The sequence below is a fragment of the Rhinolophus hipposideros genome, assembly GCF_964194185.1.
Source record: "Rhinolophus hipposideros genome assembly, chromosome: 2".
Lineage (NCBI taxonomy): Eukaryota > Metazoa > Chordata > Mammalia > Chiroptera > Rhinolophidae > Rhinolophus > Rhinolophus hipposideros.
In genome coordinates this window covers 109,060,115-109,085,345 of record NC_138048.1, presented here as the reverse complement: position 1 = coordinate 109,085,345, position 25,231 = coordinate 109,060,115, and the positions used below count along the sequence as shown (strand labels likewise).

Sequence of the window (25,231 nt, the reverse complement as noted above, 5' to 3'; positions counted from 1 at the left end):
TATACGACAAGCCCTCAGGTAATCTCATAATTAATAGTGAAAAGCTGAAGCCCTTTGCTCTACGTTCAGGAACACGACAAGGTTGTCCCCTATCACCTCTGCTTTTCAACATAGTGTTGGAAGTCCTTGCCAGAGCAATCAGGCAAGAGAAAGAAATAAAAGGCATCCAAATTGGGAATGAAGAAGTTAAATTGTTAAAAAAAAAAAAAAAAAAAAAAAAGTAATAGCTGAAAATATTTCCATTTTATTTTCAGAAATTGAATAGAAAAATGATGACGACTGGTTAGCAGATTCTACATTTTTCATTCTCCACATTTATGTACACCCCATACTAATTCCATATATAACACACCTTCTCTTACTACACATGTGAAATGTTTGAAATTCAAAGAAAAGTTCAAAGTCAATTACATGTAAAACTCAGCCAGATCCTTTCCAACGAACTTAGCAGATCGAATCCTCCCAATACTCGTATACATTTCAATGGTAGCATGCGACAGGTCCTGTGGGAAAGGAAAACAAACATGTAATTCTGTACTTTCATTTCAATGCTAGACAAACCCCACATTTATTTACCCAAATCTGAAGCAAAAGACTTACGAATATAACATTAGTTTTTACTTTGTACTTTTTATGGCATGTGTAATTTATACAAAGTCGTTAACTTGTACATAAAATTATGAAGCATAATAAAAGAAATATGAACTCAGCAGGCACAGAATATTTAACTTTTCAAAGTACTTTCCATATGTGGGTAACATTTCTTATATTTTTCTCACTCTTTGGGTAACAGGGACAAACTATTAGAGGCTACCATGTAATACTCTTGCGTTGACCATAACTCAGGTACGGCCGAACTCACTGACCTGCTTTCGAAGGTCTCTCCCAAATGTAAATCCTTTAAAATCGGGCACAATAGCTCCGTTCAAGTCCAAATTATTCCTCTGTCCATAGAAAACCATTCCTTATCCTCTCTTACAATTTCTGTTCTACTGAATGAGCAATACCATTCTGAATAAAACGGTAAATACCCGAAGATGCTTTTATGCCTCATAGGGCACCATGAATACTAATAAACATTTGAAGATCAACAACTACTCCAGGTGTGACCCCCAACTCCCCAGGGTACCAACGAAACTGAAAGGCCAACTAGCAGGAGGTCCTCATGCCAGCTCATTCCCAACGCGGAAGGTCAGCCGTCATCAAGTGCTCTAGAGTCAGGTTTTCTGCCAAGGGCAGATGGGGAAAAATGAAATACTTACTAAGTAGTGTTTTTCAAAAGCTTCTACTGATGACAATGCTTCTTTGAGTTTCTTGTAAGGACTCTGAGCTGTGTTGGCTTAAACAGAAAGAAATAGAGTCCTTACTAATTTTCATTACGTCCAGTCATGTGAGCTTACGTTGCCCCTCACCAGGTGCAGGTAGACAGATGACTTCACGTGACACTTGAGGAAATTACACACAGCCATGCTGGCAGAAACTGCATAATTACCTATATTCTTGTCCAATTAATATATGCATGAAATAGTCTCACCCTTCATGTACTACTTTTAGTTTTGACTGAGATCAGAATTTTTAAAGGTATTATAATATAAATCCTCCAATGAATTAAATTACTGCAAAAATGATCTGAGGTGGTCTCAAATATTACACATTTCCCCTTTCAAACGTAGTCGATTTAGTAGGGGTCCTTTCAGTTCTTTAGGTATTCTTTACTTTAGCACCCGTTTTCCTAAATCAGACTCATCACTGTACTCGTACCTAAGAGAACCAGTAACGCTCCTTTCAACATGCTTTATTCCCTACGAGTAACTCATTGAGTGAAAGGGCTTGTCTGGCCACATTGTTAGAAAAGCAGACCATCTGCAATTCCCAGGGAGACCGGTGCATTTAAACGTCGCATGGGATGTAAGTCATGATCTGCTCATTTAAGCCTAGGAAGCTCAAACACATTAAGAATCCTTTCGACAAGTCCTTAAACTATTTCTAACATTTTTTTATGTTACTGAGAGGTAAAATACCCTGCATATTAATCTGGTCAGCTAATAATGAGTATAATTTCCCAAACTAACTGTAATGTTAGAACCTGAGTCACAGGTGCCAAGTGACAAGCGACAATTTCATTTCTTTCTTTCCTTCTTTCTTTCTTTGTTTAAGGAGGGCGCAGCTCACAGTGGGCCATGTGGGGATTGAACCAGCAACCGTGGTGTTATTTGCACCAGGCTCTAACCAACAGAGCTAACCAGCAACCCAATTTCATTACTTTCCACTGTACTACCTGCAGAGGTTCATCTCAGAAAGTACCTGTTTCAGGTCGCTCAGCTCCCAAACCCGCCAAAAGATTGACTGTCCTATCGAGGTCTTCTGAGTTAGGGCCTTTTTCTGAGACAAGTCCACACAGGTAGCCCAAGGACTTCAGCTATTGAGATAAATCCACAATTTCAATGAATTTGCCATAAGAGTCAGCAGAGACTATGAATTTAAATATAAAAATTAAAATCTAACTGAATTCTAGAAGAAATTTAGCTTTCCGGTCTGATTCTTATCCGTACATGCAACTATATCAAACGCATATCTTCCACACAGTAATTCTCAGAGTGGTTCTGAGGCCGGTGCTTCTCAGCCTGCACCCTTCACCTGCCTACACTCTCCCAAGCTCTGAAGGTCTCCCACTGTCTGCACCCCACAACCCCAAGCCCGCAGCCCACCCTGCTGCACCCACGGGACGACCATCAGTCACTTAAGCAGAAGCCACCAGCATTTCTACACGTTTCCTTTTGCCCCCCATTCCTGCCGAACCTCACCTGCAGCACAGGCACCTGAATAAAGCGATACTTAAGGGACCATTTCTTTAGTCCACGGCCGCCTCGAGCCACGCCCAAAAGTAACCAGAACTGCCCAAGGAGTCCAAAGTGCACACGTCTGCAAACAGCTTCCTGTGCCTGCCCCAACGGCGCAGCCCACGGACGGCCCGCGCACCCAGACTACCTTCGCCGTGGCGTAGCTCCACAGACCCACAGTGTGGGCGATGTTCGAGTCCATCTGCGCCCGGTCACAGCAGCCTTCTATCCTCTGCAGCACCTCCAGGCAGCTCAGGAAGACCCAGCAGTCCAGTGCGCCGGGCGCGACCGACACCTGCACGGGAAGAGCAGGCGCGTGACGAACGTGCTGGACAGGGCACCCAACCCCGCTCGCTCTAGCCTCCCCGTCCAAGCAGCCACCATCCAAAGGTGCTGGCTCCCGCCAAACTGCAACAAAGGGGCCCGTAACAATCGTTACACCCGGGCACCTATGGAGAGGAAAGGGTGATCTAGGTCCAACTATGTGGTTTGGCCTTGTATTTGGATGCTGACGAGTGACTTGACAGGGCTGTAACTTCAGAAATAGATCGTTAAACCTTGTGAAGAAAGGGGGCCTACAAAAGGCCACTATCATCCTTTTCTCTAAGTGTGACACCTGGTCACACCTCACTGTGAAGAGCACACATTACAAAGGGAGGAAGTGAAGACCTCAGATGACTTCAAAAAAGGCCATACATAATCCTAGAAATGGGTCTACTAGGTAGATGTTAGATGACATTTAGGATTTTCTGTTAGTGTTTTAGGTGTGATTATGTTTGTAAAAGGGGGCTCAGAGATACACAGTGAACAACTTACACACAAATAAAGTCCTTCCCAGCCCCCATTTGCCTCTTACTCCCTCAGAGACATCTCCTGTGAAGACAAGGGCTCACTTCCAGTTTACCACACTCTTCCTTCCTTCATGCTTGCTGCCTGTGTGCTGATGAAGAAATACCTGCTACCCTCAAGACCACGGTCTCTCCCTCCCACGTTATCTGCTAGAAGTTTTCTTGTTTCATCTGAGGCAAGAAAAATAATTTGCTAAAAACTCTGAAATTCCTGAGATTGTGACCCAGTCGGGCTAGGCAGTTCTTTAGAAATTAACTAAAATAATTTCTCTTCGTTTGGGTTAAAAACACGTTTACATTTCTTGAGATGGTTTTGAACCAGGCGTCAAGCCTATTATTTAGTATTGTAGGCACATAAAAGAAGAGTCGCTGCTTTAGGAAAGACAATCCCTGCCAACGGCTTAGCTGATACAGTAACGTTATCTCCCCTAAGGCGCTGGTGACTGCGCCCCTCGGGAGCACGTGTGTGGCTAGGACAGCCGGCTGGGGAGCTGCTTCTGGGATGACTTCCGGAACCGGGCAAGTCACCGACCCGCTTCCAGACCCACTCTCCTCAGGTGTGAAAGGTTCTACACCACTCACTCGGCGAATCCTCTGAAATGAATGTAACGTTCTGTACGTGCTCGTGTGCATTTCTCTGGGTAAGGAGGTCGCTGAAACAAAATGGCGGGCACCCAGGCGAGAATCATGAGGTTCCTGAGCGCACTGTGATGTGTAGAGTCCACAGGCAGGAGAAGAGCTCGGGAGCCCTTCTGCTCTCCAAAGGCAGCGCCTCCTCCCTACAGGTAGGCAACGTGAGGCCTCCCTGGGCTTGCCTTCACACACAAAGCACACGCGCAGGCACACTGTACCTTCCCTGAAACTCCGCGCTGCGGACCCGTGGCACAGCCTGCCGTGCGTGCCACACCAGTGAGCAACGAGGGCAGTGCTGACAGAACGGGGCCTGGTGCTGCACGTCCACCCGGGGCGAGTATCTTTACCAGTGGAGACCAACTCCCACGGAACCACCTTCATTCCACCACAAAACTGACCTAGGACGCTCTCCTCGGGCCAACATGCTCTCCCTCTACCACGCAGAGAGCAGAACCTTACTTTGCAGCCATTCACTAATCACTGTCGGGAGTGCCTGTGCAAGTAACACGCTGAGAAGGAAGGGCATTCAGAAAGACGACCGCTGCCTATGCAGCCCGTTCCGGGCCTGGGAGGTGGCGGTCGGGGCAGTGCGGACACGCGGGAGGGGTGAGTGGAGAAGGCGACTCACGTCCAGCAGCTTCAGCTCCTGCACACAGCTGTGCAGCAGCTCCAGGGCGCGCTGGGCCACCTCCCACGGCCGCTGCAGGAAGAGAAGCAGGGTGCACTGACGAGAAAACAGGTAGCTGCGCAGGTCCAACAGGGTGGCTTCCTGCCTCTGGATCAGCTCGCGCTTCTCCATATCTATGGGTTTCCGGAGGACCAGTCCGTTCCAGCTCTTCACCGGCTGGCAGAAAAAAGTCAGCCAGTTGGCACCATCTAGACAAACACACATCATGAAAGGCGCTGACTACAGTCCTTCCCCTCACCTTCTGAGACTCGTGCTCAGGACGATGGCGCCTCGGCACCAACGGGCAGCTGACGCCCTGGCTCCTCCCTGACCACTGGCCTTCCCCTTCGGGTCGGCGTGGAGCAGGCTAGGGGCACCGGGCCGGGCAGTCACCCCAAGTCCCCCCGCAGGACTTGGCACTTGATGATGAGTGCAGAGTAACACAGCCGAGGCCTTGGCACGCCGCCGTACTGTGCCAGGGGTTGTGCCAGAGTGACAGGCTGCGGGCTCAGGGAGCTCGGAGGGGAGGTGTGAGGCCTGGCTGGCGTGGGCGGAGCCCTGTCTCCCGGTGCCCGAGGGCGGCCTGCTCGTGCGGCCTCGTTTGGTCCCCCTCACCTCACACTCCGCCTTACTCTGCTGTCCCTAACTGCACCGTGTTGGGCAGCAGGAAGGGACAGCAGGTGCAGCAGCAGGAGCACAGGGGATATTCTTGTGAAAATCTCCAGCGAGGCTCCCAATTGTAACTTAGAACCCCAACACTCAAATATTATCTTAAGACAACATAAGAATCTACAATAACAAGTCATTCAATTTTTAAGAAAGAAAATTTCAATCTATTTTCCTCACTTCCAAAGCGATGTCATATCCACTTCATTATAAGTTCACGTCAGAAGGACCCAATACTGGCATCTGACGCTACGGAATGTCTGAGTGCCACCTATAACCCCCAGCATGCGCTCCGGCCTTGACCCTACACTCCGAGCTGATAGGGCGCACGCCAAGTGCAGGGCCAGCCCACCCCCCGGAGTCCCCACCCTCAGGACTGTCCTGGCTCACCCTCACCTGCCATTCAGGTCTCTGTGCCAATGCCAGCTGCACGGAGACCCTCCCGGACTGTCCTAAAATTAAACAGCACCTACCGCCCCCCGCCCCCCTCCCCTGTATCTTTTCCTGCAGCCTGCTCTTATTTTATTACCACCTAACTTTATGTTAATATTTATCTTTCTGGGGCTGTTTCCCCTTCACGTAAACTCTATGAAGGGAGGGATTTTGTTTCATTCCCCATGGTATTTAGAACGGTGCCTGGTACACAGTGGACTCCCCACAAGTATCTATGGAATGAAGGACCAAAAACAAACAACCTTATCATTCAGCTGCAAAACCTGGTCCAGGCTCACTTCTGGATTTTAAACGGCCCCAGATTTATTTTAAAACTGAGAGAACAAAGAAATCTTGGAATGTGTAAGGTTATTTAAAAGATATGTGTGTATAATACGAATATGCAAAATACAGTAAATGTAACTTGACCTCTTCTAAATTTTTAAAAATTTAGTTAGTAAATACTTTGCTTTGGTTGTATGTTTACATTCGTGCCTTAGCAAAGTAAGAGATCCGAACCTGGACGCGGTAAAAACCAGTTTGGAGTGAGACTCAGGGGTGACACTTCATCCTCACTTCCAGAGCATGCGTAGTGCCCGGGCCCAGGCAGTCTGGCCCAGGACTTCAGGTGCCAGGGTTTTCTGGCAGACTCTATGGCTCTCTGACATTACTCTTTTCTTCGGACACTATGACAAGGGTTCTCTCAAAAAGAACACCAACAAAGATGTCTATTACAGCCCCGCTGTGGTGTCAAGAATGGCAACAACCCAAATGCCCAACACCAGGCGTGGCTGATAAACTAGGAGCCCACAATGCGAAGCCCCAGGCAGCCGGGGACATAAGTAACTGAGACCTTCGCCCGCTAACAGGGCGAGACGCCTGCGATGGGCCGCAACAAGAACAACTGGTTGCAGACAAACATCCACAGAGAGGATGCCGTGTCCATCAAAGAATCAACCCAAAACACAGTGAGGACGATTAGAAACGTTTTCTTTGTATATGGTTTCACTGTGCTAATCCTGCACTTTTAAAAGAATTTAAGAAATCATCTGAAAGTTTCAAAGAAAGATGAGCCCCCATTACAACGGTGTCATATAAAGCTCAGTGCAACGAGCACTCAGATACTACAAAGACGACCTCTGCACAGGAGTAAAACTCCCCACTAAGTTGTAGCAATGACACTACATGTGAAAAACAACTACTTATGACTTAAGATTCTTCCGAAAGTAAAAGTGACTAATTCTGAACTCTTGTTCATTTCCTAGTGGAGCCGTGGGAATATTTCCTATATAATTTACGTAAAAGCAGTAACAAAAGATGACTGAATCCTGTGGTGAATAAATGGAAGCTGCCACTCTATTGAAAAATGGGGGAACCGCTGTGACAAGGACGTGCTCCCGAGATATCAGCACTCACCGCCAGCGCCGAAGTTGACCACGTACTGCGAGAAGAGGGCGTCCAGCTCGTCATACTGCACTAACGCGTCTTCGAACTGCTGCAGCATCTCAAACACAAACGCAAGCTCCTCCTGTTCACCCAGGAAGTCCAAAAACACAAACACAAATCAACTTTCTGAAACACGATATAGAAACAGTCCTAGAGATGACACCAGAGAAAGGCACACAGCGTTATGACTAATGCGTGGACTGTGCTAGTAAGAGCCAGCGTGATGACAGGTCACCATTTACGCAGGCACAGAGGAGGACCAAACGAAGCAGGAGGAGGCCAGGAGCTCTGGGAAGCTCCAGGACCTGTCAGCAGCACAGGACACAGTCACCCTCCTGTCCCTTGTGCTTCCCTTGCCATCTTAGACACACGTTTTTAACTGGAATTCTTCTGTGGAAGAGCTGGGCCTTCGCCTCCATTTACTTATTTAACCGCTAGTTCTTTCTGTCCATGTAGACTCGTGGGCATTCAGTTTATTCCCTGGGTTAAAATCCGATTCTGTCCTTCTTTATGTTGTGGCACAAACTGGTCGAGCTTTGGCCACGGAGGCTCCTTTAGGCGCTGCTTCTGTCCCTCTGACAGCCCCCCATCTTTTCTTGTGCACTTCCTTACTTGCTGGTTCTACAAGATATTCCGGGTTCATCTTGTCTTTTCCCGGACACCAGCCCTGGAATCAGCCACTTTTACAAGAAGCCCTGGCACCTTAATGGAGAATGGAGTCTAGAAACCAAGATCTTGGCACTAGGTGTGCTCATTACAATTGAGGTGTCATTTTCTTCTAGGTTCTGTCAGAGGACACAGCAAGAAAATGTATGCATATGATTGTGTACTAACCCTCACCCACACATGCTCCTATATTTCTGAATTACCTTATCCACCCATTCATTAATCCATCCATCATCCACCCATCCATCACCCACTCATCCACCTATCCATCCATCATCCACCCATTCATCCATCCATTAGTCTGTCCATCCATCCATCCATCCATCATCCACCCATCCATCACCCACCCATCCATCTATCCATCCATCATCCACCCATTCATCCATCCATTAGTCTGTCCATCATCCATCACCCACCCATCCATCTATCCATCCATCATCCACACATCCATCCATCCATTAGTCTGTCCATCCATCCATCCACCACACATCCATTGACTAGTCCGTCCATCCATCCCTCCATCCATCATCCACCTATCCCATCCATCCATCCATCTACCCACACATCCATCCATCCATTAGTCTATCCGTCCATCCATCCATCTACACATCCATCCATCCATTAGTCTGTCCATCCATCCATCCATCCATCCATCCATCCATCCATCCATCTACCCACACATCTATCCATCTATTAGTCTATCCGTCCATCCATCCATCCATTCAACCATCCATTCATCCATTTATCCACCATCCATCTACCTACCCATCCAAACATCCACCAAACCACGAGTTCACAACGATACTTCAGATTCCAATCCAACACCACCGGTTTCATTTAGACCCTCTCCCTTTTCCTTGTTTGTAACTCTTAGAAACTAAGTTTAATAAGCTCGAAGGGTGAAGAGACAGGACTTCTGAAAGGTCTGTAGCAGGCCAATCATACAGGAAGTTCCCTCATGTGGAGCAAATCATCCAAATACACTACAACATAGGCATCAGAACAAGAGATAAACACCACAACGTGTAATCAGAATTGGTTTTTATTCATTCAAAGTGCACTGTTTCTTCAGTAACTGATACACAGTGACATTTAAATGTGAAAACCATGGTGACTAAGGACAAGGAATCCTAAGGGCAACATTCTTGTCACTGTGCAGAGTCAGGAAGGTCCCCTCGTCCCCGAAGTATACTATCACACATCCCTTTGTTCACTTACAACTTTCTTCAAACAGAAAAAGGGCTATTACAGACAACAGTCTTAAAAACTAGACATCTTCAACAACAGTAAAGAACTAGCATGAGACTGTCTGGTACTGGAGCCCAAGATCAACACCAAGTGTGGAGGCCGCGCCCCTGCAAAGTCAGGCCCCGTCGCGAGCCCGTCGGGCCGTCACCACTGCTTGGGCTCCTCTGCCTCCGACCCCAGAATAGCGACACCAATAGCCAGTACCACGCTGAGGACAAGGTCATCTCATCAAGGGCGAGATGCCAAGCTGAGGCAGCAGGGAGCTGATGACAGCCACTCAGGGGACCACCTCTGGCACTCTGCTTGATGGGCCAAGAGACTGAAATGTCTGTTAGCTACGCTGTTCCCCCAAAATAAGACAGAGCCGGACAATCAGCTCTAATACATCTTTTGGAGCAAAAATTAATATAAGACCCGGTATTTATATTATTATATCATATCACATTATACCTGGTCTTATAGTAAAATAAGACCAGGTCTTATATTAATTTTTCCTCCAAAAGACGCGTTAGAGCTGACTGTCTGGCTAGGTCTTGTTTTCCAGAAAACACGGTAGTACATTGTCTCTTGGTTTTAAAAACTATGCCAATTAGAATCACCACAGAAAGTCGCCTTACTTAGAAAGAAAGAAAGAAAGAAAGAGAGAGAGAGAGAGAACTGCCTAGCTCTGTCTCAGTCAAGTACCTGAACCATGAAATATTCACAGAAGCTCCAGCCAGGCTCAGTCCTCTTCTCCCTCAAGGTTCTCATGTCATCCTCAAACTTGCCTAGGTTTTTGGTAAACGACATAAGAAGCAACGTCCTGAGTTTGGTCAGGAAGGCGTTCCAGGATTCCTGAGTTCGAGAAGAGTCCTTTAGGGGGTCGGAGAGCACGACGCACCTGCGGAGACATGGACGGACTACCTGGGAAATACTCTCCAAGCACAGCCCCACTGCCCCGCTGTGCCATCCTCCCGAGTGTAAACGACTTCCTCCCTCCACGCTTTCCCTTCCTCCCTCCCTCTCTCCTTCTCTCATTAACTGGTGAAAGACATCAGGAGAGCAGTGAGAAATCAGATTAGGAAAAGGTTAACGCCACATGAGCAGTAAGTGCTATTCCAAGGAGACGCCATAGAATGGACTGGAAAGGAGGAGAGGGCTACAAGCTTCGACTCTGCCTCCGGGTTCTCTGCACAAAAGGTGGTCATGTCACACTCACTTCTCAAACCTTATTTCCCCTGACCCCCTTTAAAAGCCTCTTTTGGTTCCCTGACAGGATAAAATTTAAATTTCTGAACATGGCGTATGAGGACCCCTACAACTGGATCCCACTCAGTCGTCTTTAATCCTTACGATCCCAGTTCAGCTTCGCATGCTCCTGCCTTTCTATCGAGCACGTTCCTAGTCACCCTTCAAAACCCAGCTCAGCTGACCCGTCCTCACAACCCTCCCGCCACCCTGGGCCCGTGATTACGCCCCTAACCCAGAAGCGCCACGCTGTCACCACCTCCTGTCTTTGTAGGCCTGTCTCTCCCCCCAGACTGTGAGCTCCTCCAGAGCAGGGAGAACACATGATAAATGAATAAAGGCTTAGGAGAACAGGCCTAACATGGAGGCACGACACGATTCTCTACACCAAGACTGCATCTGTGCTGGGAAAGCATCAGAGGCTTAACACTGCAAGGCTGTCCAGTGGGTCTGGAAACGACAACGTGTCCATCCAACCGGCCGGGCAAGGCAACTTTCTTCACCCTTTAATAATTTAGAAAGACGACGAATCAATCTGAACTCAGAAATAACTTTACAGTATCAATGTTCTGAGCCCCAACATGTGTCCTCAGTTAAGTCTACCGGCATGACCAGCAACAGGACCAGATCCTCAGTTTCATCTCCCTGTACCCCTCACTCACACCCTTGCACGAAGGGCTGACTAGGCAACAATACGCTACTGGACAGAGGGGAGCAGCACACGGTCTAGGTGACTCACAGGTAGGCAATCAGCACACGGAGAAAATGCAAAACTCAGGAGCTGACTTCAATTCCAGTCACTCCACCCCCCTGCACACTGTCCCTTCTGCTGAGAGACAGAGGGGTCCAGCCAGCTCACTCCTAAGGCCCCCCAAAAGCCTGCCACGTATTTATTCACTATCTGAGCGGTTAAAAGCTACGGCTCAGTGGTTCTTCCTTCAGGCCCTCTCCAGGACTGGAGCTCCAGGTTACTCCCGACAAGACACAGAAGGGAGACACAGAAGAGCCCCCCTACCTACAGGGGTGGCTGGAAAAGGAAACGGACACCAACAGCAACCCCCAAAACAGTATTTTTCTCAGTGACCTGCTTCTTATCAATCGGACAGTATACTCATCATTATCTCTACCCCTTATTTATGCCCTTCAACTTTTGCTGCTTCTAGACCTTTTGATAATTAAAAAGCACTATGTTTCAGAAATTCCCATCAAGCCTAGATGGTTGACTCAGAAAGGGAGAGCCCCAAACAGCTCCTCAAGTCAGGGGAGGTGGGGACCAATCGGGAGAAGAGCAGGGTCTCAGGGTCCTGGCTGCTCGGCCGTCCTGGGCAGCTGCTCAGAGTCGCAGTGTCACCAGGAGCTGCAGGCTGGGATCTCCGCCAGTCAGGGGGACAACTAACAAGGCAACCCTCTGACTCAGCCATACTCACCCACTGCCTGAAATGCACCAAACTGTTACCAAGCAATTTTCCTTTTAGGGATTTATCCTAAGGACATAGACAGTATCAGAGCTAGAGAGATCTTTATAACGTTGTTTATAGTAACAAGTCAGCAATAACTTACAAGCCCAGCAGAGGACTGTATAGATAAGTTACAGTACACTGGTAACTACAGAATATTAGAAACTCACCAATAATGGTGTAGGAATACAGTGTAGGACAAATTGTCACAATGTATTTAGGGGAAAAGGCAGATATAAAACATTATGCATAACACATTACACATATGTCTGCAAGTCCGAAAGATACATATCAAATACTACAAGTTAACATCTATTTTCTTTTTGCTCATTACCTTTTTCAAATACTTCTACAATGAACATGTAAATATTTATAATCAGAAATTAGAAAAACAGTAAGCCACTTTCAGACCAGGTTCCAATATCCCAATGGCAGAAACAACACAGTCTAATAAAACAATTGTCAATACGGATGTTACTAAACTCAAACTTATGAAAATCTGACCCAGCTTTTTACATTAAGAAATATAGACTTGTCCAAGGTGGCTTTTCAAACTAACGAAAATCACAATGTTAGGAGGCATATTTAAATACTAAAGATAAAATGCTACAAATTTCAGTAAGTTAAATTTTACAGATAGTCATTAAAATCAAGTTAGTTTTAAATGGGCTCACCAGAAACATACTTTTGGCAATTAGATAAAAATATACAACTTAAAAGTAATCAATAGGTACTTTGAAAAATTTATTACAGAATTTGAACATTTCACAAGGTTAGGTTACTACACTCCATTAATACCAACTTATTTACCTACTAAAATCCCCAGTAAATATGATTTCTTTTATTATATTAAAAGCACTCCAACGCCACTTGGTTTGGTTTCCGTTCATCCGTGCTGGCCCATCCTGCCCTGGCCCCTCCCGGGCTGTGGCAACCTGCCTTTCCTGCTCTGGAAAATATACTCGGTCATGGCTCACCCTTTGAATTCCTTCCGAATGTGTGAATAAGAGACCTTAGAAAAAAATTCCACAAGTCCAGATTGCATGAAATTTTTCTAATATAAACCATAAGCTCAACGAACTATAAACAAGGCAAGTTTGAACACTCCTGAAAAGGAAGCCCACATGTGGCGTCCCCTGAAGAGCTGTGCATTCACTGCGTGCCCTGCCACAGGCACGTCACGGACCCGGCAGCCACGTGGCAGTGTGGTTGGTACGCAGGCCACACCCCCGGGGCGCCCCCTAACTCCTTGGCGCCCTTCTTCCGCAGCCCCGCAGCTGCGCTCTCAAGGCAGCTCACCAGGTTCCTGCTGCACATCCTGAACCCTCTGTCTGAGCGCGTGCGACCATGGTGACCGCAGGTGTGATCACCCGGGTGTGAAGCAAGGTCTATCTGTCACTAGATCACGTGGTACCAGAGCAGGGACCAGCTCCCCACTGCACCCCAGGGCCTGGGTGAGCTAAAGTGCTCAAGTCCGAGGTACACACAAAAATTGTCCGGGCGTTAAGCCACATGCTGGTCGGCACGGCTGGGAACGGCACACTGACAGAGGAAGTGAGCTGACCCCAAGAGCGCAGGGCCCAGGCAGGGAAAAGTCAGAGGGGAAAGTTGGTCCACGCAACAGCGTGACCGCCAAAGCTTCAGCTGTCCCTTCCCAGTTTCTGAAGGAGATGAGTCAGCAGTTTGGAACTTCTGCTTTTAGGAACTTTCACTAGGCGTTCAAAAGGTCAACGAACAAAACAGAGGGTCCCAAAGATAAGACCTTGAAGGACCCCTGCTGGTCACAAGGCCTGCCAGACTCCTCAAAGGCCCCCCTAGGCGTACACCCTTTATGCATCTTCAGAAAGGGGACCCAGTGTGCGGCTGCTCCCAGGGTCACTGACCACAGGACCTCTCCCCGGGCAGGGCACTGCACAGACCAGGACCTCCACGCGGGGACGGACTGCTCCTCTCTTCAGCGCCCCATCACATGCTCAAGTGTCAGCCATATCAGTCCCTCGCTACCTGGAAGCCAGTCATCTGTCCCGTTCAGACAGCAGCCCAAGGAGGTAAAATTAAAGATGCACTTACCTGTCACTCTGCTTATTACAAAAATCATTTCTTATTTTGTCCACAATAGAAGTTCGGGGAAGGATGTTGGTTTTGTTTTTTTTCTTGGCATCATTTTCAACTACCACTATTAACCAGTCCACAGAGCTATGAGCTTTCAGAATATTCTGCCACTTGGTAAGGTCGTCTTTGACTGTAGCTTTATATACTTCAGTGTCCTAAAAATAAATAAGTCACCGTAAAAGCAAGTTAATCAATCCCTTCGTTTACACGGCAAACCGTGTCTAATCACAGGGAACACAGTGGTTCCCGGCTTGGGGATGGGGACACTCCAGGGGACGTCCCGCACCGAGCCACGGCCACAGGCACTCTGGGCAGGCTCAGTGCCACCCCGCGGGGCACAGTATCCCCGAAGCCCTTCCAGGATCACAGAGGAAGACACTGAGTCAGGGAGTCAGAGAGCTCAGTGCCCCAGGCGGCTTGGTGAGTGGGACTTTAAAACCCAGGCCTGCGCCCAAGCCCCACAGGAGTCTCAGCCAGGCGTGTGCCCTGCCGGGAGAGGAGGGGTTGCAGGCTGCCTGGCAGCGCGGGGCCCAGGCCACATGCAAGAAGCTCAGGGCAGCCCCCTCCAGCTCTCTGCGAGCCCCAGAGCCACTCCAACTTCAATGCCACTCGCAAGCCACATTAGGGGCAAGGAAGCTTCATATGCAAACCCAAGCAAAGACAAGTGAGGGCTTCCTGAAAGTTGTTCTGCTCCACGCGGATGGATCGACAGGGAAAGCATCGTGCTCCTAAAGAGCAGGGTTGCTTCTGGCTCGGAGCAGCCTGCCAAGAGGGCAGCACAGTCAGCCTCCCAGAGGCGGGGGAGTCCCAGCCCCGTCTCTTCAGGGAGAAGCAGGGAAACAAGCTTCCCTCGCTACCTGTTCCTCTGCTTACAAGGGCCCTTGGCTCTGTAAACCACTTAGAAAATCTCAAACCAAGATGCTGAAGTCCTTTCAAAAGTAGGCACTTCAAAACCTTTGGCAACTATAATTAATAGCTACAGCTTAAATATGCACTTTCGCCTCTTTTACTGGAAGATTCCTTATTATCCTGGCCGCATTCTGTCTAGATTTTTCAGTCTCTCTCGAATAACACTCATGCAGACACACGAGATCTGACAATTAAGTTCACGAACTTGTAACAATGTTGCTAACCTTTTTTGGTATCAGAAACTGGACAGTTAACCAAGTTTGCTATTTGGAAGTGCTGAAAAGGCTGTGTGAAAAAGTTAGACAACCTGAACTTTTCACCAACAATTCCTGGCTCTTGCATCACGACAATGCACCAGCTCACAGGGCACTGTCTTGTGAGGGAGTTTTTAGCCAGGAAACAAATAACTGTATTAGAACACCCTCCCTACTCACCTGATCCGGCCCCCAATTACTTCTTTCTTTACCCAGAGATAAAGGAAATACTGAAAGGAAGACATCTGGATGACATTCAGGACATCAAGGGTAATAGGACGACAGCTCTGATGGCCATTCCAGAAAAAGTTCCAAAATTGCTTTGAAAGGTGGACTAGGTGCTGGCGTCAGTGCATAGCTCCCCAAGGGGAGGACTTCCAAGGTGACTGTAGTGATATTCAGCAATGAAGTATGGAGCACGTTTTCTAGAATGAGTTCGCGAACTTAATTATCCGACCTCATATATGAACGCCACTGATCAACGAATGAGTGAAACCTCAAATTCTATACCCAGTCCTTCTTTTGATTTAATTAATGAGTGAAAAGTTCCAAAATAACTTTCAGCCTAATTTTAAAACCTGTAGGCCCTCATTTAAATTAGCAGCAAATACAACCTGAAAAGATCTTCAGCTTAAAAATTAAGAGGAAAAGCATCTTGCAAAAATCGATCTTCTGTGACTTACTATCCTCACACTACACGCTGCATATTCCCCACAGACTGGCCATTTTTAGGACTTGCAGTGCAGACTTTACAAAGCTGGTGTTCTGTCAGAACCCTAAGAGCCCAAATGCATCATCACTCGTCTGACGGTGAAACCAAAGGCCATGACCGGCAGCCACGGGTCCCAGCAGCTTCTGTCGAAGGGGAGACCCAAGCCACAAGGCTCCACTGGCCAAGCTCGCAACCCCCGGGCCTGTCTCCAGGCACCCTTCACCCGCCCCCTGCTCTCCGCACTGGGGAGGAGACAGCTGGTTCTGAGCCCTCTGCTCTGCATGGGCCGTTTGAAGGGACTCGGAGGAGGTGTCGCTGAGCAGCAGGTGGGACAGAGTTCCCAGAGCAATGTGGGAAAGCAGCACCACAGTCTGGCCCATCACAGGTGACAGTGAGCAAATGGGGACAGTCCTCAGTAGACTTGGTGACTCTTCAGAAGAGCCCAGGTGAGCCAGTGAGGTTAAGGGTCTCTCAGAAAAACAAAGCTAATGGAGGAAACACCGATGAGCAGGGAGGGCGGGGAGGGCCCCTGTGGTGGGGGCGAGGAGGGCAGCTTTGTGGGCAGCAGCTGTGCCCAGGAATCACAGTCAAGCAGGGTGAGAAGGGCATCACGGAGCAAGATGTGGGACCCCAAGTGAGACAATGAGGGACCAGGGTGGGAGTGGCACGGGGGTGTCTGAGGCCAAGCAGGGCGGGGCCTCCCTGTGGGTGAGCTGGCCCGGGGCTGTGGGCAGGGGGAGTGAGGAGCAGGTGGTCCAGCAGAGCAGCTGTCCAGAGCAGGGGCGCACCGCGATGTGGGGGGCAGGCTGCGGGGACAGGAGCAAGCGTGCCTGCTGGCAGCGATTATTCACATGAGCCAACATAAAGAGGATGAGTGCCAGGCTTCCCATGTCGGAGAAGGGAGGACAGTTGCATCAACTCTGTGGTTAGGACTGGAACGGTGTGTGTGTGTGTGTGTGTGTGTGTGTGTGCGCGCGCGCGCACACGAGTGTACATGCGTGCACATATAGCTACAGAAGGACATACAGATGTGGGGGCATGTGTGGGTGACATACATGTACATATACACATACGTGTGCTCTCCACCTCTGTCCACTGAGAGGGCTCAACAGCAGAGAGCACGCCTGGCTCCAGATCTTGGTTTCTAAATATAATTTTCCACTAAAAGGCCCAGGGTTCTTTGGAGAAACAGCTGACCCCAGGGTTCAGGCTGAGAAAGGACAAGATGACCCTGGAACCCCTGTGTAAGGGAGTACTCAGAGAATGAGGACATTTCAGAAGGTCACAGAAGCCAAATCTGGGACAATCTGAGCATTACAAAAAGTAATGACAGCAATGGATTATACTCCAAAAACTAGAAATCAATGGGTGCATTCTGCCATCTATCAATGAACAGACAAGAGGAAGTGACAGGGACCAGACTGACACACCACCTGAAACAACCTCCCCACTCCTCCCCCCAAAAGAAAACATGGATCAAGGGTTTCCAAGGCCGTGGACACCAGGCAGCGAAGGACAGTGAACCCCAGGAGAGAAACAATTGTGACACGGCTGACCGCCTGGGGGTTTCCAGACCACAGTGCAGGGAGGGGCTGAGGCAGAGCCTGGCAGACTCCCCGTGTGGAGGAGGCAGAGCTGAGGAGTCCTGGGAAGTGAAGGCAGCTGACTTCCAAGGAGGTCAGAGTACCAGAGGGGGGGGCAGCATGACAGACCCTGGCCACGTGCAGAGGGCCCTCGAGTATTCGGCAGGGAACTGACCGGCACGTGCAGGTAGGCACTGCCCAGAGCCATGGAGAGAGCCATCAGACCAGACCAGGCACCCTCCCGGGGCCGGGAGCAGTACCTAATCTCACAGGCCAGACAGGAAAACCTCCTAATTCACAGGGCACTGGGTCCAGAACTCAGGAAGTAAGGAATCATTAGTCCGAAACTGGCCACTGCTCCAGACCCACCAAATCATAAAAGCAATTTCTAAAAGGATCAAAGTTAATAAGTAACTTAGTTAAACAAACCTCAAGAAAATTTCTAGGATCACAAAAATGCCAGCACCAAACAGATAAAATTCACAATGTCTGGCATCCATTAAGAAAAACTCCCAGACAGGCAATGAAATAAGAATATATGGTCCATAATAAGTAGAAAAATCAATCAATAGAAATAGACTCAGGAAGGACACAGACGATAGAATTCGTAGACAAAGCCACTAATAGTTATTGTAACCACAGTTCATATGCTCAAGAAGGCAGAGGAAAGACTGCTGTCAAGCAGAAACGTGGAATCCGGTATGTTCAGGAGGAGGAGGAGGAAAACACGCACATGGACCTCGTGAAGATGAAAACCATGACGCTACACTGAAAAGCACACTGCAGAGGATTAAGAACAGATGAGACACTGCAGAAGAAACGATCAGGTAACTTGAAGACAAAGAAACAGAAATTACCCAAACGAAACACAGAAAAAACGACCGATAAAAAACATCAGTAGAACTTCAAGTGGCCAAATATACAAAGTAACTTGAGTCCCCAAAGGAGAGGAGAAAAATGGAGAAACAGAAAAAAATATCTGAAGAAATAATGACCAAAAATGTTAGAAACTTGATGAAAATTATAAATTTAGAAAGCCCCAAAAAATCCAAGCACAGAAACATGAAAACTACAGCAAGGCACAGCATAATCAAACTGTCTAAAACCAGTGATAAAGAAAATTCTTAAGCCGCCAAAAAGAAAAGACACTTTATGTACAAAGACCAAAAAAAGTTTTTCATGGGTAACCATGGAAATCAAGACAGTGGAGCAACATCTTTTAAGTGCTGAAAGAAAAAAAAAGAACTTTCCATCTAGAATTCTATAGCCAGGGAAACCTTCTCCCAAAATAAAGGCAAAATAAAGACTTCCTTGGAGATACAAAAGCTGAAAGAACTCATCGCCAACAGGCTGCCCTACAGAGGGCAGAGGAAGTCCCTCGGGCAGAAGGACACGAAGCCGATTGAAAATCTAGATGCACACAAAGGAATGGGGGGCGCTGGAAAGGTAGCTGTGAGGGTGAATACCAAACCTGTTTCCTTCATCTACTCTCTCTGCAATATAATTGACTGCTGAAAGCATAACAACTCCACAACACCACAAAGGCTGGGAGGGGACCAGAAGCACACTGTGTGCCAGGTAGTACAATGTGACTTGAAGGAAGGAAGTGACAAGTGACAGACGTGTACTATAAGCCCTAACGTACCACAGCAGGTCCTCCAATAATGTAGTTTTGTTCAACGCCATTGAGTTATGACACTGCCAAGGTGTCACAGGCACCTAACTCTTGTTTATACCCAGCAGCCTGCGGTCAGGCCGGTTCCTTAGGCGCCATTTCACTGCAGTTCCACCAGCCTGAGAAGGATGGTAGGTGAGAACTAAGTGCACTGAAATAAGATGCGAGCTTTACTTTGAAATCTCAAATCCTAAACATTATCACCTTGCTCTAGGAAACTTAACAGGTAATAATCAAGACTAACCCAAACTGAGAAACAATAAAACCCTGAAAGAACAAGAAAAACACAGGGCCCCTATTAGAAAACGCAATTGGAAGGAAAAAAAGAACACCTCGTCCAGAATGCCTACGAAACTCTCTCTAGTAGCAGCCCAGAGACTTGGTGGGTGGCTCGTTTGCGCCCCCTGGTGTCCGCTGTGGGGTTTGAGCCTGGAGCAAGGACCCGTGTGTGCTGGCAGACCGTGGATGGCTGGCCAGGTCTTACTGGCAGAAGATATATAGTCGCAAAAGGCAGTGTCCCTTCTCCCAGTCCGAGGCCCACCCAGCTTCCACAAGCGGAAACACAGACCTGGCCTCTCATGGAAGAATGTCCCAGCCATGCACAGAAGAGCAGAGAGACGGCGCACACTGGTCCAGCCATCTTTGGAAAATAAAATTTATACATCTAACAATCTGATTCCAAAATCCCTATGGAAGATAAAATGCATACTAGGCAAGGGATGTATTTTAAAACAAGATATTAACACGTATTACAGAAGTCTAATAGTTACAAGTCTGATCCTTGCACGGATCAGACAATGGTCAGAACGGAAGTGTCGGAATACGGGACACATTTTCAACAAGTGAGAAAAAGACAATTATGACATGATGTTAGGCCAATTAGCAACCAATTTAGACTACAAAGTTAGGCCCCAAATCCTCACAGCTCCTACCATACACAAAAACTACTTGAAGCTATACAGATCAAAATATAAAACACAAATTATAAAATTATTAAAAGAAAATATAGGAGAAAAATCAGTTATCTTCAGACAGACAAGGCTTCCCCAAACATGATATACTCCTCAGAAACCACTTTTTAAATGACACGTCTGGTTCCATAAAAGTTGCACTAATTATAAATACCTAGGCACTAAATAATACATGAAAGCACCGCTACACAACCGAAACTACAGAAGATGCAAGAGAAACAGAAATACATCTATACGAGACAGCTTTAACATACCAGCGTCATTCAAGATGGGACAAGGGGACAAACACTAAGACTTAAATGGCCTAGGCGACATAACCAGCAAGCTAACTCTTACGAATACACACTTACATCATAATCGGAAACCAGAGAAGCCACACCCTCAAACACATGGAGCATCCCTAAAACCTGACCATTCATTAGGAGCAGCACTCGGAGGGGACAGCTGACGCCAGCACAAGGCCGGCAGAGAACAAAAATAAGCTTCATAAAACAGAAATATTATAAACAACACTCTCTGATCATAATGCAATCAAATTAGAAATTTAAAAATGAAAAACTTTTAAACTTTTTGTAAATTAAAAAGCTTTCTGTTAAACTACTGGATGAAAGGGGCAATATAATCAGAAAACAGAGAATTTCTGAAAAATAATGATAGAACACGGGGATATATTTAAGTTCACATCTTCAAAGACATATCGATAAAAATGTAAAAATGAAAATAAATGCATTCTCAAAAAAACTGAGAAAAAGAACAAAGGAAATTATAAGAAACAAAGAAATAAGAAAAATGAAAGCAGAAATTAAATTTAATAGAAAACAGATGAACAGTACATCAGGTTAATGAATAAAAACCCTGATTCTCTGGGGGGAAGAATCCATAAACTACTAGCTAATTTAACCAAGGAAGAAAAGGAGAACATACAAATACTCAAAATAAGAAATAACAATGGGCAAATACCTATTGACACAGAGCATATTTTAAGTCAAAAAAAGACCACACTCCTCAATGAAAATAAATCTTAAAACTTAACTGCAATATATCATTTCTAAGAAAAATAGTTTATCAAAATGTACAAATGGCTTAAACAGACCAATTTCCATGGGAGGGATACAGAAAGTGATCAAAGGAACCATCCCACGGGAAGTACCAGGCCCGGATGGTTTCACAAGAGAATGCCATCAAACCTCAGAGACAGGAGCTACATAAATTGTTTAAGAAATAGAAAATTAAGAAAACATTTCCAAATTCTTTTTATGAATCAAGCATAACATTGATACCCACACCAGATAAAGATAGCACAAAAAAAATTATAGACCAATCACTTATGAATATAGATGCAAATATCCTAAATAAAGTGGACACAAAACCACATTAAGAATATAATACTTTGACCAAGTGGGATTTCTACCAGGAATGCAAGTATGGCTCAATAAGAAACCCATTCATATAACTCAACATATTAGTAGATCTGAGCAGAAGAAATCATCTGATTATCTCCACCGAGTCTGAAAAAGACTTTAAATACTTCAATGATGTATTCCTAATAAAACCCCGAGAGAATAGGGATAGCTGGCACTTCCTTCATACGCTCACATAACTTCACCTGACTCGTGCAGCCAGCATCTTACCTAACGGGGAACCCACTAAGGTCAGGGACCCGCGAAGACGCCGCTATCCCCACCACTATTTAACAATGTCTCACAACAGAGCACACAATCCGAGGCATGAAAAGAGGGAAGACTGTCTCTACTTGCAGACGACATGATAGGACATCTGGAAAACCCTAGTGTGGCCTGGAGAATGCATGATAAAACCCACTCAAACAATAAAAGAATTCAGCAAGGTTAACACGAAAAAATCAACAGCCTTCATCTACGCAGAAGACAACCAACTAGGAGACACAACGGGAGACAGAGACCCCGTTTTACAATAGCAACAACAACGTGAAATACTTAGAAGTAAATTGAACAAGAACTGCTTCAAATCTCCAGTGACGTACGAAACCCTCCAGACAGACACAGAAGCAGACCTCCACAGGTGGAAAGACACCCGTTCCATGTTAGAGCATCTCAACATCAAGGCATGGATCTGCACATGGCGCTTTATAAATTTCCTGTGGTCCCAATAAAAATACCAAGAAGCTTCTGTTGGGAGCTAAGCAATTTGACACTGAAGTTTGCATGGAAAAATGAATGGACAAGAGCGCCTAGGAAAACACGGACAGGACGTGAAGCCTGCGGGAGGACGGGAGAGCAGCGCTTGGTGGGGCAGCAGACGCCAGGAGAAGGCGGCAGGGTTCAGAAACACTCCAAGGACACGAGCCGGTTTGCATGACTCTCCCTCGCCAGGTCTGGGACACCTGACTGTAGCACACTACACAAAAACCAAGGCCGGCGCTTCGCTGGAGGATGCAGGCTGCTACCCTTGGGGGTGGGGTGCTAACAAGCCTTCTAAGGGCTGGGGGCTGGGTGGGGACGGGAGGAGGCCCCTGGGGGTGACTTATTAGTCCAGAGGGGAAAACAGGGCTGCAGCATGGAGGAACCAGCATGGAGAAGCAACTCTAACAGCACCACTGAGGGGCTGGACAGAGAAGTTACCAGGCCTGGGGCGGCCCTCGCCAGGCCTGCCCGAGACGCGCCCCTGGCTGCACCGGGACAGGTTCCCACCCCCGTGATGAGAGCGCCTCCCAGGCCTGAACCGCTCCCACAGACACCACAGCTGTGCTGCCACCTCCCCGCCCTCTGGGAGTCTGGGACTTGGGGACGTGCAGGGGAGAGGTGCTGCAGACGACCCCTCACACATGCTGTCACACACCTTGCTGGGCAGAGGGAAAAAGTGCCCGGGGTGAAGCCCAGGGAAACCAGATGTGAGCTCTGAGTCCTTTCTCATTCAAACTAAATGCTACTTCCGCTTCCTCAGGTTCAGGCTACATTCTCACAATAGGCAATGATTTACAGATGCTGAATAGTGCTAAATGTTTGTCTGATTAGAGTCAAAATGGACAGGAAGAAATGACCCACAGAATTTTCTGTTGGTTCCTGACAGATGAACTGTGTCGAGAATGAGAAGTTTCTGTCTGGATTTGTGAACACACAAATGCAGGGAGCAAGGAAAGGCCACACGCCCAGGGCAGCAGCTTCACTCACCGGCGGGCCAGTCACAAGGCCCCCGCGACAGTACGTCATGGTGAGGAGGAGAGCGGTCCGTGCCCGCAGGTCTACAGACCAGTGAGTGAAATGAGGGTGATGGGTAACTGCCATGCTGCTGAGCAGAGGGGCTCAGGAAAACGAAGCTAAAGACAACTGAATTGCCAGTGGCCACTGGGGTGCAGTGACCCAGTTCCCAAGAAGTCGGAATCCCAGGAGGAAGCCTTATCGGGGATCGCCGCCAGTGCCACACACCGGCCCAGGGCAGAATATGCGACAATGCCATACGTTCAGCTGAGCAATGGAAGAAAGAGGAGAAAACCCTAGTAAAGAGTACATCAAAAAGTCAATCTAAAAACTTACAGTTGTCTTAACAAATCCTAGGCCCATGAATTCTTAACTCTATTCCAAGACGTGCCAATGTAACTTCCCCTAAATGAGTACTTACGCAGCATTCTGTCCAATAAATATGGAGGAAGGGGAACGTAAGCAGAGCTTTGTTTCCTTCCTTGGGCAGCAGTTCCTCTTTGAATTGAACAAAGTTGGATTCTAGGTGAATCATCTTTGGAGCCCGGCCGTAGGACCTATAAACAATTTTTAAAAGTCACTGAGAAAAGCAACTACAGAATGTTCAGCAGAAAGAGGGAAGGAAAAAAGAAAAAAAAAAAAAAGCAACAATAATTGAATCATTTCCATGAGTTCAGAAGTACAAATAGAATATTAACCCTGAATCATAACTATAATAGCCTGTCCAGAAAGATTCTATAAATTACTTTAAACATAGTTCACATTTATATGTCAAAACTGCCCCCATAAAATCTTTCCTTTTACTCAATGATACCTGCACAGTAATATTCTGTCTAACCAGGGCAATTTGCAACAATCCAGACTTCTGAGAAAAATGGACCAGACTTGGGGTGTAACTCCATCTGGAAGTCACTATAAAAGCAGTTTCCCAGATGACAAAAGCACAGTTTGAAACTATGAAAGCTGTAAAGTGCACTAACACTTTTGTGACACCCTGTATTATCCACAAAGGGGGTTGTCTGGTGAAAGGGAACAGGTTTCTGTTCGCAGAGCACAAATGAAACCGTGGGAACACCCCCTTTCCCTCGACCCCAGGGGAAACAACACACAGCGAAGTCCCACAAGCTACAAACACCCCTTCTAAAGCTATCAGAGGGTACAGATGCAATTCTGCTATACTTCTAAAAATAAATCACGCCCCACATGTCTTTTCTCCGCACCTTTATTTCCCATCTCTAGTGGCTGTGTCTCCACCTCAGGAGGCTCCGTGTTTAACGAGCTGACATCAGCCACGTTGAGCACGACCGTGCTCACTGAACTTGTCTGTATCCCATTGGCAGGCTCTCTACTTTTTCCTGTCCTTCATGAGATTAATCACGTTTTCTTTTTCCATCCTTTTCCTCTGCTGGTTTAAAAGTTTAACCATCTATTTCTATGCTGAGGTTGGTTACAGTTTTATTTTTATATGCACAAATTTAAATTTTCTTTCAAAGTCTAAAGTAAATGTGTATCCTCCCTGAATAAGAAAGACAATAAGTATGCTTTCTTCTCTCTGCTTTCTTCCACACATCGGGGATTTCCGATTTTTTTCATTTTTAAAAGGATTGATTCCTTAACTTCCGCAAAATGCTGCGTATGACTTGTTTGCTGGCAGCTGCTTCTTTCGTCTTGTGGAACTCTGGTTTCATTTTTCTTCTTCTTGAGATACA

At 47.0% G+C, this 25,231-nt stretch overlaps 1 protein-coding gene across 1 annotated transcript in view; it reads right to left on the bottom strand.

The window, feature by feature from the left end:
* The window catches only part of TRAPPC10 (trafficking protein particle complex subunit 10), an 81,588-nt gene that overhangs the window by 31,790 nt on the left and 24,567 nt on the right, over positions 1-25,231 (bottom strand). The window contains exons 3-11 of the mRNA XM_081070556.1: positions 23,944-24,079; positions 14,201-14,397; positions 10,131-10,326; positions 7,503-7,614; positions 4,950-5,197; positions 2,989-3,135; positions 2,305-2,419; positions 1,263-1,339; positions 412-503 (exon numbers count right to left, since the gene is read on the bottom strand). Of these exons, the coding sequence (XP_080926682.1) occupies positions 412-503; positions 1,263-1,339; positions 2,305-2,419; positions 2,989-3,135; positions 4,950-5,197; positions 7,503-7,614; positions 10,131-10,326; positions 14,201-14,397; positions 23,944-24,079 (1,320 nt within the window). The remainder of the gene's footprint in view (positions 1-411; positions 504-1,262; positions 1,340-2,304; positions 2,420-2,988; positions 3,136-4,949; positions 5,198-7,502; positions 7,615-10,130; positions 10,327-14,200; positions 14,398-23,943; positions 24,080-25,231) is intronic.